At 45.7% G+C, this 12,646-nt stretch overlaps 1 protein-coding gene across 23 annotated transcripts in view; it reads left to right on the top strand.

Annotated features, from left to right (window-relative positions):
- adgrg6 (adhesion G protein-coupled receptor G6) overlaps positions 1–12,646 on the top strand; it is a 131,789-nt gene that overhangs the window by 29,904 nt on the left and 89,239 nt on the right. For 19 of the 23 annotated variants that reach the window (XM_078229402.1, XM_078229408.1, XM_078229406.1 and 16 more), the window contains 2 exons: positions 410–510; positions 10,067–10,417. In XM_078229402.1, the coding sequence (XP_078085528.1) occupies positions 411–510; positions 10,067–10,417 (451 nt within the window). In that variant the 5' untranslated portion in view covers position 410. The remainder of the gene's footprint in view (positions 1–409; positions 511–10,066; positions 10,418–12,646) is intronic. The other 4 variants (XM_078229404.1, XM_078229403.1, XM_078229419.1 and 1 more) reach the window with 2 other exon arrangements.

Genomic DNA, 12,646 nt, shown 5'->3' with positions numbered 1-12,646 from the left:
TGGCCTCTGTGTGACTGAAGCCGAAGCAATGTATATAAGTCAACTATGTTCGCCTCACGGCAACTTGGGATGGGGAAAAGTTATGGATTCACCAGTGCTGAGAATGAAAAAGGAACCGGAGTTGACATTTTCTAGGAACTGCCCCCAATCCATGCCCGGAAGTGTGATGGCAAACCCGTCTTCTCGGAAGGTCACGGAGATCTAGAGCACTCTGAGGATATTCCTGGCCTTTCGTACCTTGTTGGGATAAGCTGTGTAATGATGTCGAACATAAGCAGTGGGAAATATTTCGCAATTCTGGAGCAAAGACCGAGTGTAAAAGCCAGATTCCCGTTGAGTGGGAGCCAGTCACCTCTCTGAAGACTCACTCTCATTTCTCCTCACCCTGGGCTCTGTTTCTTTCCTACAGGATGTCCCACAAAGCCAGTGTGTGGTGCTTCCACCGAGGTTGGAGCTTCTGGAAATTTCTCTGCCATTTGGCTGTTTTTACAACCTGCCTCAATCCCACAGGTAAGAACATCTCCCCAGGGACGGAATGGAAAACATCATTTCACTTTTGATTGTTTCCCAGTAGATGTGTGATGTTTTTGGTTTATTTACAGATTATACTTGTGTGTTTCATTTTAAATTAAATATTGCCTTTTGTTTATGTTGGATGTTCAAATCTAATAGTCCACAAATTGCTGCTGGTGATATTAGTGAATTAATTCTTAAAGTGTTTCCAAGATTCCACTGCGATTGGTACATTGAGCTGTTTATTCTGGGTGGCACGGTGGCACAATGGTTAGCACTGCTGCCTCACAGCTCCAGGGACCTGAGTTCGATTCCGACCTCGGATGACTGTCGATGCGGAGTTTGCACATTCTCCCTGTGTCTGCGGTTTCCTCCCACAGTCCAAAGATGAGTGGGTTAGGTTGATTGGCCATGCTAAATTGCCCTTTAGTGTCTCAGGATGCATAGGTTAGAGGGATTAGCGGGGTAGACAATTTGGGGTTACGGGGATAGGGCCTGGGTGGGTTTGTTGTCAGTGCATACTCGATGGGCCGAATGGTCTCCTTCTGCACTGTCAGGATTCTATGTGAGCCGATCTACTGCAGTGTTGAATCTAGGGAATCGTGATAAGTCTACAAGTTAAGCAGGGTTAGAGGCTGGCGGAGGGTGAGTAATTGGATTGAGGGCCCACAGGTGTGATTCCGATTCACACACTTTATCCTTACTTTTATCTGTATCTACTTATATATTTCACCATTTGCAAGCAGATATTGAAAATAAGACATCATGGGTGTAGAGAAAATGTTTGCACATAATGGGGGCGACCAGGACTCGTGTCCATGGATACGAGATAGTCACCAAGATCGGTGCAAACAGGGAATTCACAAGACACTCCTTCGCCCCGAGAGTGGTGAGGGTATAGAATTCACTGCCGCAGGGAGTGCTTGAGATGAATAGTGTCGATGCATTTGAGGGGAAGCTGAGGAGAAAAGAAATGGAAGGCTATGTTAATCGGGTGAGATGAGAAGGGTGGTGGGGTGGTGGGGAGAGGGAGGAGGCGGGTGGTGGTGGTAGAGGCTCAGAGATGAAAAACACTGGCATAGTCCTGTTGATGGACCCCGCCAATATGAACTTGCCAGGCTGTAATTATACCCTCCCGGCAGTGGTGGTGCTGTAGCCCCTTCGCTGGTGATTGGATGCAATTGCAACTTATCAATTCATGTGAACAGGGGCACAGGAACGGGAAAAATTTAGAGAATGCGAGTGGGGATACTCTTGTAAAGATTAACAAACTTACCACCAATTAGCGAGTTGTACGGTGATGTGGGAAGGATGGACTTAGAGCTGGTGAGAGCCCAACTGCATCGACTCAGGCGTGGCTACTACAGTGCCACTGCTGTTGGGAGGGTGTAAGTACGGCGTGACCGGTTTACATAGCCAACTTCCATTGCACATGTGGACACAGGATGTCGGAATTTCCAATTGGGAAATTTGGCATAAAAGGAAGGCTGTGCAGACATCTGTTTTTTTGATAATTCATACATGGGTTAAGATCTATTTTAAAATAAGGAACAAGGCATTATCGAAACACTGAGTAACAGGCACCGATATCGACTGCAGCAAGTTTTAGATTAATTGATTGAAATGGTTGCTGTATTTTTTTGTTGTTTACAGTATGCTATGATTTCCTCTTCATCTAATTTCTAGTTTGTTCCATTCCTCTTGTCCTTTTTCTGTGCTACCAATTTATTCCATTCCCTGACTCTTGCCAAGCTTGCTTTCACTAATGGAACTAAACGCAGCAGAAGGAACTAACATATGTGCATGATTTAAACCACTTGAGTACTTTGAAAAGCAAGTCTGGTTGTACTTCAAGAGATTGCATACATTCTGAATCACTCCCCCATGCTAATGAGAATGTCATGATGAGTGCGCCTTGGCCCCCTATTCCTCTCACGTTTCTTCTGGTGAAAAGCTGCAGGGCAGGGGGCGCTATCTTGTGTGACATCAGCTCACACAGAGCAGGAAGGTATCACGGTAACTATCACTCTAGGCTGGGGCATGCGTTCTCCCATAAAGCCGTGGATGGCAATGCTAGAATTGGTCAAAGTTTGGGAAGTGGGTGTCTGGGGCATACTGGGCCAAGAGCAGCAAATGGCTCCCACCGAGGAATAGTCTGCCAGGGTTTTTGCCTCACGTGTTGGAAGAGAGCTTCAGGTTGCTGGATCGCGACTCAGCTGGAGCCAGCTCTCAACACAAGTCCATGGCCGGGATTTTCCACGCCTGCTGTGGCGGGATCCACTGTGGGGATTGCGGTGGGCTAGTCAAAAGTTCATTGACTTAGGATGGCGCAGTGGTTAGCACCGCTGCCTCACAGCGCCAGGGACCCGGGTTCAATTCCAGCCTCGGATGACCGTGCGGAGTCTGCACGTTCTCCCCGTGTCTGCATGGATTTCCTCCGGGTGCTCCGGTTTCCTCCCACAGTCAGAAAGACATGCTGGTTAGGGGCATTGGCCGTGCTAAATTGATCCTTAGAGTCAGGATAAATACGTGGGGTAATGGGGATGGGGCCTGGGTGGGATTGTTGGCGGTGCAGACTCGATGGGCCGAATGATCTCCTTCCATACTGTCACGACTTGATGATTCTATGACTTTTGGCAGGACCGGAAGATCCCAGTGGTGGCCGGGGGACAGAAATTCCCGCCTCATATCGTCAGTAGAGGATGGGGGAAAGTGGGAAGAATTTCAGTAACAAGGACTGCCAGTTGAGGGCAGCTATACTGTGTCCTGAGCTGCAAGGCATCGTAAACAAAAGCAATAAAATAGTAATTGTTGCTTCAGAATTCTAACATGTGGCATATTGACAAATGGCACCAACATTGGTGGTATACAGCAACAGCAACTTGCACTTTTAATTTAAAGTTTATTTATTAGTCACAAGTAAGGCTTACATTAACACTGCAATGAAGTTACTGTGAAATTCCCCGAGTCGCCACACTCCGGCGCCTGTTCGGGTCAATGCACCTAACCAGGACGTCTTTCAGACTGTGAGAGGAAACCGGAGCACCCGGAGGAAACCCATGCAGACACGGGGAGAACATGCAAACTCCACACTGACAGTGACTCAAGCCGGGTTCGAACCCAGGTCCCTGGCGCTGTGAAACAGCAGTGCCAATTACTGTGCCACTGTCCCGCGCCGCTTAATGAATCATCCCAAGGGTCCAATCAAATCCTAAATTGATGCCAAGCCGTAAAAAGGATATATTAGGAGCAGTGACTAAAATCTTAAGCAAGGTCTTGAAGGGCAAATGAGATGTAGGGAGGCAGAGAGGTTTAGGAGGGAATTTCAGATCTCAGAGCCCAGGCTGCTGAACGCATGGCGACTGTTGTTGGAGCAAATACAATCGGGGATACTCAAAAGATCAGAATTGGAGGAAGACAGAGAGCTGGGGCTCTGGAGGAGATTTCGGACGGAAGGACAGGTGATTGAAAATAAGGATGAAAACTTTCAACTCGAAGCGTTGTTTAATTGGGGGCCAGTATAGACCATTGTTGGGAGGTGGACCAATGGAATCTGATGAGAGTTAGGACATGGGCAGGGACTCGAGAGATGTGAGGTTGGCCCAGGAATGTGTTGGGATAGTCAAGTCTAGTGGTAGCAAAGGTACAGATGAGCATGGCTGAAACTGAGCTTGTTTATATCATTGCCTCTGTGTACTGTTATAGTGAAGGTCCATTACACTGAATGAGTTGAAGTAGTGAACAGAAAAATGCCTCTTTAATGAATTAAGGGCCATATTGTAAGCTATGTGGCTAGGTCTTACACACAGGAGCGGCGCAGTGGCTAGCAGTGCTGCCTCACAGCGCCCCCCTTGATTCCTGGCTTGGATCACTGTCTGTGTGGAGTTTACACGTTCTCCCCGTGTCTGCGTGGGTTTCCTCCGGCTGCTCCGGTTTCCTCCCACAGTCTGAAAGACATGCTGGTTAGGTGCATTGGCCCTGCTAAATTCTCCCTCAGTGTACCCGAACAGGCGCCGTAGTATGGTGACCAGAGGATTTTCACAGTAACTTCATTGCAGTGTTAATGTAAGTTTGCTTGTGACACGAATAAATAAATAAACAACCAGTACATTGAAGAATTGAGCCCTTTCAACATTTACCCTTTGTTCATTTTCTCACGACGGCAGTGAATATTTTTAGGTTTCAAGGGGATTCCTGGTTGTCCAGTGTCTTGAGGTGGAATTGGCTCACAAGAATGGACACTCGGATTGGGGATAGGGTTCAGCTGTGATGAAGCTACAGTCAAATAGCACCTGCGTTCACACATAAAGAATGACCCCATTGGTTGAGATTTTAATTGAAGGATGGAGTCTGACTGTCAAACCCCTCCCCAGTTAAAGAGCTAAATATAACTCAAAAAGAGAGCTGGAAAAATATTGGGTTAGGAATTGGATTGAGGGCTACAGGGATGGATGCAAGGCTGAAATGATCAAATAACTTCCCAGTGTTCTTTCTGTGTTCCAAGGGCCAATAGTATGCAATGTTAGCATTCATGTCGAGAGGGCTAGAATACAAGAGCAGGGATGTACTTCTGAGGCTGTATAAGGCTCTGGTCAGACCCCATTTGGAGTATTGTGAGCAGTTCTGAGCCCCATATCTAAGGAAGGATGTGCTGGTCTTGGGAAGGGTCCAGAGGAGGTTCACAAGAATGATCCCTGGAATGAAGAGCTTGTCGTATGAGGAGCGGTTGAGGACTCTGGGTCTGTATTCATTGGAGTTTAGAAGGATGAGGGGGGATCTTCTTGAAACTTACAGGACACTGCGAGACCAAGATAGAGTGGACGTGGAGAGGATGTTTCCATTTGTAGGAAAAACTAGAACCAGAGGGCACAACCTCAGGCTAAAGGGACGATCCTTTAAAACAGAGATGAGGAGGAATTTCTTCAGCCAGAGAGTGGTGAATCTGTGGGACGCTTTGCCGCAGAAAGCTGTGGAGACCAGGTAATTGAGTGTCTTTAAGACAGAGATGGATAGGTTCTTGATTAATAAGGGGATCAGCAATTATGGGGAAAAGGCAGGAGTATTCTGCTCCTATGTCTTATGGTCTTATAGTAAAGAAGGATACCCTTGAATGGGGGCAAGGCAGGGCTGGATAATGTTAGTGGGGGGAAGTATTTGGAAGTTTTGCCTGATTACCTAAGCTGAATAGTTAAGTGCACTTGCCAGCCATGAGATGGAATGATCTGGATCTAGTCCATGACTTGGTGTTCTGTGGTCTATGAAAGGAGGAACTTTGAAAGGTCAACTTTGCCTGTTCCACAGCATTTTCACAATGTTAGCAATTGTTGAATATTGCTGCCGTAGTATAGGAACGGGGAATCGCAGTGACAGTTGGATATTCCTCACTGACAGGGGGAAGCTTTAAGATAGCTCCGATGGCTTAAGTAGCTGACGCATGTGATAAAATGTGGTTAAGGGGCTAAAAATGTAAAGAATGTCTGAAATTCTGATTACTATATAATTCTGAATGGATAGCTGGAAATATAGCGCTAATTCCACAGATAATATCGGCACCACTCAGAATGTTGGGCAGTAGTAATACCATGGAAGTTTAACCATGTTAGGTCATTTGATCGTTTGTGCTTTTGATTTGATTTGATTTATTATTGTCACATGCATTAGCATACAGTGAAAAGTATTGTTTCTTGCGTTACACAGACAAAGCATACTGTTCATAGAGAAGGAAAGGAAAGAGTGCAGAATGTAGTGTTGCAGCCATAGCTAGGGTGTAGAGAAAGATCAACTTAATGCGAGGTAGGTCCATTCAAAAGTCTGACGGCAGCAGGGAAGAAGCTGTTCTTGAGTCGGTTGGTACGTGACCTCAGACTTTTGTATCTTTTTCCCGATGGAAGAAGGTGGAAGAGTGTATGTCTGGGGTGCGTGGGGTCCTTGATTATGCTGGATGCTTCTCTGAGGCAGCGGGAAGTGTAGACAGAGTCAATGGATGGGAGGCTGGTTTGAGTGATGGACAGGGCTTCGTTCATGACTCTTTGTAGTTTCTTGCGGTCTTGAGCAGAGCAGGAGCCATACCAAGCTGTGATACAACCAGAAAGAATACTTTCTATGGTGTATCTGTAAAAGTTGGTGAGAGTCGTAGCTGACATGCCAAATTGTACAAGGTGATGTGTATTGGTAATGTTGGATGTGAATGCTGTTTGATGATGGTGAATATTGCTGATAATATTGGTTATTGTTTAGCTATGTGTTCGGAATAGTGTTTATTGATGTACATGACAATGCTGTGTACTGTTGTGATCAGTGGCATTTTTCCATATTGTTGACAATGATGCTCATTGTGACTTGTTATTGAGAATTCTGCCTTGTGCTCTGTATTGTTGACTGTGCTCTGTGTAATTAATAGTGATACAGATTCTGATAGTTGGTAGTGTTACATATAATTGGCAGCATTGTCTATCATTCATAGCGTTAAGTATATTTCACAGGTTACAGAATGCGGAAATTGTAATTTATAACATGGTGTCATGGATTACTATTATCTAGTGCTAATTGTGGTATATATTGACGATGGCATTGAGTATAATTCATACTGTTATGCTTAATTCATTCTCGGGATGTGGGCATTGCTGGCATGGGCCACATCCCAAGATGCTCTGGGGAGATAGCAGTTTGCCTTCTTTTTGATCCACTGCAGTCCTTCAGGTAATAGTGCTCCCATCAGGGTCTGAGGCAGTAAATTCCAATACCCAACAGAGGTGACTTATGCCCAGGATAGCATGACACTTGAAATCGATGGTGTTCCCATGTCCGAGTTGGAAGTAGAGGTGAAGGGGTTGTGTGGAACAGTGGCATGTCTGCAGTGTTAGGTATTATGACTCATGTTGGGCGCAGTTGATGCTATTCTGTATCGGTGCTATTGTCGATAGTGCACAGTGCTCTGTATTGTGCAGTCACATGCATTGCTGGCTGTGACCAGAATGTCGGAACGTTGTTGTTTTTGCGCGTCTACACTTGAATGTGGAAACAACAGCTTGCATTTAGATAGCACCTTTAATGTAACTAAAGTATCCTGAGGCACTTCAAGGGGAGTGTCATCAGATAACATTCGGCACTAAGTCAAAGAAAGCGATACTAGGACAGGTGGTCAAAAGCTTGGACAGGGTGGTAGTTTTTTTAAGGATTATCAATCGATAATCCTTGTAATAGATTACAAAAACAGGGAAGTCATGTTGGAGTTGTATAGAACTTTGGTGAGGCCACAGCTGGAGTACTGTGTGCAGTTCTGGTCGCCACATTATCGGAAGGACGTGAACGCACTGGAGGAGGTGCAGAGGAGATTCACCAGGATGCTGCCTGGGATGGAACATTTAAGTTACGAAGAGAGGTTGGATAGGCTTAGGTTCTTTTCATTGGAGCAGAGAAGACTGAGGCATGACATGATCGAGGTTACAAGATTATGAGGGACATGGACAGAGCGGATATGGAGCAGCTGTTCCCCTTAGTTGAAGGGTCAGTCACGAGGGGACATAGGTTCAAGGTGAGGGGCAGGAGGTTTAGGGGGGGATGTGAGGAAAAACATTTTCACCCAGAGAGTGGTGACAGTCTGGAATGCGCTGCCTGGGAGGGTGGTGGAGGCGCATTGCCTCACATCCTTTAAAAACTACCTGGATGAGCACTTGGCACATCATAACATTCAGGGCTATGGCCAAGTGCTGGTAAATGGGATTAGGTTGGGGGTCAGGTGTTTCTCGTGTGCCGATGTAGACTTGATGGGCCAAAGGGCCTCTTCTGCACTGTATGATTCTATGATTCGATGGTGGCAGGAACTAAGTGTCTAAGAGGGGGAAAGAGAAGAGTAAAGACTGGGGAATAGAAGTGATGGGGCTCAGGTTTGTAAGAAGATATTGTAATGCTTGGTGTATTGCTATGCTGTGATAACCACTGACTGTTGCAAGCATCTAGATAGTCACCAAAACCCACAAAATATTCCACATGCCTATGCATCTCCTGAATGATGTGTGCAGCCCTGACTATCTCCACATTGCTCCTCCTTTTGCCTTGCTGGTGCTAAAACTGCAACTCCTTCTCATCTCAATGTCTTCACAGCATTGATGTGTCGTTTCTACTACAGTACTGGACCCATTACCCTCACTTAGACAATGCACTGGTTCCTGGTTCTTCAATAGTTTAAACTCCAATGGATACCACTGGGATGAGGGGTACTTGAAGTGCCCAGAGCCGGAAGCTGTCAGGATCAGTTGGCAGATTAAGCTAGCTAAATTCAAACAGTCTTTCCACTCAGCTGGTGACACTTGCTGGAAGGTGTTCCGATTAGGATTTGGAATGAGGAGTTCTCCACCTCAGAATAGCATCACCTGAGGTCAACTTGGAGTGCTTGGCGACAGGCTCCAGAGCAATATGGCCCCTTTCCTCCAGGCCAGTGAGTTCCTACAAGCAAGTTGCTCCACTATCATGCTGCAGAACCATTGGATTCAAGTATTCCAACACTTAAAACTGTATTCTCAGAATTGGTGGAGTGCAGAGAATTGGGGAAGATTACAGAAATAGGGAGGGGTGAGGATCTGGAGGGATTTGAAGATGGAAGTATCGCTGTAACAGGAGCCAGCATAGGTCAATGAGCGCAGGGGTGATGAGTGAATGGGACCTTGTGATGGGTGAAAGCACACGGATGATTCAAAATAATGAGAAGTCAGGCCAGCGGGGAGTTCCCTGTACTCTTTACACATAACAGAGTCAGACAGTACTGTCATTGTAAAGGATTGGTTCACAGACTATGTTCATAAAAAAGAAATGTCCTTCCCTAGTAAGGGCAAGATTGGGTTTAACTTCGTTAAGAGTTGATGCGGTGGATAGTGAGGAACTATTTCCTCTGCTGGAACAGGGGAACCATGACCTTAAAATAGAGCTGGACCATTCAGGATATACTTCTTCACACAAAGGCAAAGAACATCTAGTTCTTGTTCCCCCCAGAAAGTCATGAGATCAATTGAAAATTATAAAGTTGGGATGGATAGATTTTTGTCAGTTAAAGACATGCACCCAAGGTGGGTAGATGGAGTATAGATGCAAATTGGCCATGATGTAACTGAATGGCGGAACAGACCCGAGGGACTGAATGGCCTCCTCCTGTTCGCATGTTGCTATGATACTGCCCGTAGTAAGTAACATGCTGTCAGTTGCTGTCCAGTCTATGGTGTGAAACTTATTAAATTGGTTTGAGTGTCGAATGACTACACAATAGCCCACCGTCAGTTGACACTTGCAGGAAGGGGATGGTGAAAGGTTTTGGGTTTGGGAGTGTGTGAGATGGAACTGTCTAGTGAGCCCAGAGGGTCCAGACTGTAGTTGGCAACATCTCCAGTGTTGTGTTCTTATGAATTGGTACCAAGCGACTGACTGCATGCCTGGCACTGAACCTTGGCAGCCTTCCCTCTCCTGATCTTGCTGGGACTCTGCCCAATACATGTCGATGCGAGGTTTCTGAGGTCAAGTTGACAATTATAATTGTGTTCCATTTTCTTTTCCTTCTGTCGAGATTCAGCAGTGTTGGGCTGCTCAGAATGCACAGAAACTCTGACCGGTCCCTCAGGACAGTTCACATCCCCATGCTACCCCAACGAGTACATTTCTAATTTAAATTGTTACTGGACCATCCGAGCCCCTCCTGGATTTATCATACAGTTGACCTTTCACGAGTTCGAGTTAGAGGAAGCCCAAAGATGTCTGTACGACGTTGTGGCAATAAGCACTGGGGCCGAGCTGGTAGAGTTTTGCGGTGTCACAGCTAAGGGCCTCACGTTGAACTCGACGGGGAGTGAAATGATTGTCACATTCAAGACTGACTTTAGCATCCAAAAGAAGGGCTTCAAAGCCTCCTACATACAAGGTATGTGATCAAGGAAATGGCTTAAAACTTGTGGCTTTTCAACATGATTCTACCAAGACTAATGCCGTATTTCGAAGAAAGAAGCACTTGCATTTATATAGAGTGTTTCATGACCTGAGCATGTCCCATATCCTATCCAGACAACGTAGCACTTCTGATATGTGATTGCTGTTGTAATGTCGGAAACTCAGCAGCTAATTTTAGCACAGCAAGCTCCCGCAAATTTCACTGTGATAATGGCAGATAACCTGCTTCATTGCAGTCTGTAACTGACTCCCAGGTATCCGTTATTCTGTATCTTTACCACCCGAGCCCCTCGATTAGATTCCAGTCTGTAACTCACACCCAGGTACCCATTATTCTGTGTATAAACCATCTGAATTCTTTGATTAGATTCCAGTCTGTAACTCACTCCCAGCTATCCATTATTCTATATATAAACCATCCCGAACCCCTCGATTAGATTCCAGTCTGTAACTCACTCCCGGGTTTCTGTTATTCTATATATAAACCACCCAAACCCCTTGATTAGATTCCAGTCTGTAACTCACCCCGGGTATCTGTTATTCTATATATAAACCACCTGAGCTTCTCGATTAGATTCCAGTCTGTAACTGACTCGCAGGTATCGATTATTGTGTACATAAACCCTCCAGTTAGATTCCAACCTGTAATCCCCTCCTAGTTATCCATCAGTGATGATTTTCACACAATTTCTTAATCAAGCATGTTTTACAATGGTCTGTATTTTGTTGCCAGCTATGTTATTTGAAAAGCATTCTGCGCGCGCGCATCAGTGCAGGGCTGTGATATTCAGTACACTGAATTAAAACAGTGGCAAATCTGGCCCCTCAATGTGCTGGCCACAAAGCCAAGAGCTGGATGGAGCAGTGTGGCTTCTGGACTTGAACAATACTGAACTGAGGGTAACTGCTTTCAGCAAAATCCTGACACAGAGCTCAGAATCTGAAACTGACCAAGTTATTCATTGTCATTACAGTGTTTCAGTGGATTAGGGGTTGATTGAGTGGTGTAGTGCTCATCTTACTGGTAACTCAGAGATCTGGACTAATAATCCAAAGAAACCCACCATAGAAGTTTGAGAATTTTAATTCAGCTTATAAGAAAGTTGATAAAAGTGACCGTGAGGTTTCTGGTTTGTCATAATAACACAATACACTCAGTTATAGTCGAGAGGGCAGAACTTAATTGAGCCCATCTGAACTGGCATGGTGGCGGGGACACTGGGAAAATCGAGAAGGAGTCATTGGTGTCAGGAAAACTGTCACCACCTAAGGAAGGATCCGTTGTAGGAATCCCATTCAGCATGTCAATTAGGCTTATTAATGAGCTGCTTGACTCCCATCACCCTGAACCCCCTGGAATTTAGTGGCAGCTCAGGGATTAAGTGAGAGTTACATCTTTCCTGTGCTTTCCAAAGGCCACCCAACAAACCCTGGCAATATCCACTGACAAGGTTCCTTCGACAGCACCTTCCAAACCCTCTGACCTCCAGTGTCTAGAGGGACAAGCACAGTAAGAAGTTTAACAACACCAGGTTAAAGTCCAACAGGTTTATTTGGTAGCAAAAGCCTGTGTGGCTTTTGCTACCAAATAAACCTGTTGGACTTTAACCTGGTGTTGTTAAACTTCTTACTGTGTTTACCCCAGTCCAACGCCGGCATCTCCACATCATAGAGGGACAAGGGCAGCAGGTGCATGGGAACACCACCACCTGCACCTTCCCCTCCAAACCACACATCACCCTGTCTTGGAAATATACAAAGAACAAGAACAAAGCAAGTTACAGCACAGGAACAGGTCCTTCGGCCCTCCAAGCCTGCACCGACTATGCTGCCCATCTGAACTAAAACCCCCTACCCTTCCGGGGACCATATCCCTCTATTCATCCATCATTCATTCGTGGGATGTCCGCAATGCAGGGAAAATCAACGTTTATTGTCCATAAAAGCAAATTACTGCGGATGCTGGAATCTGAAACCAAAAGAGAAAATGCTTTAAAATCTCAGCAAGTCTGACAGCATCTGTAAGGAGAGAAAAGAGCTGACGTTTCGAGTCCAGTTGACCCTTTGTCAAAGCTGCTTTGACAGAGCTTTGACAAAGGGTCATCTGGACTCGAAACGTCAGCTCTTTTCTCTCCTTACAGATGTTGCCAGACCTACTGAGATTTTCCAGCGTTTTCTCTTTTGGCTTGTTGTCCATCTCTAG

Source organism: Mustelus asterias, chromosome 15 (assembly GCF_964213995.1).
Source record: "Mustelus asterias chromosome 15, sMusAst1.hap1.1, whole genome shotgun sequence".
Taxonomy (NCBI): Eukaryota; Metazoa; Chordata; class Chondrichthyes; order Carcharhiniformes; family Triakidae; genus Mustelus; species Mustelus asterias.
The sequence above is the reverse complement of the archived record's forward strand: the minus strand, read 5'-3'. Positions and strand labels throughout refer to the sequence as shown.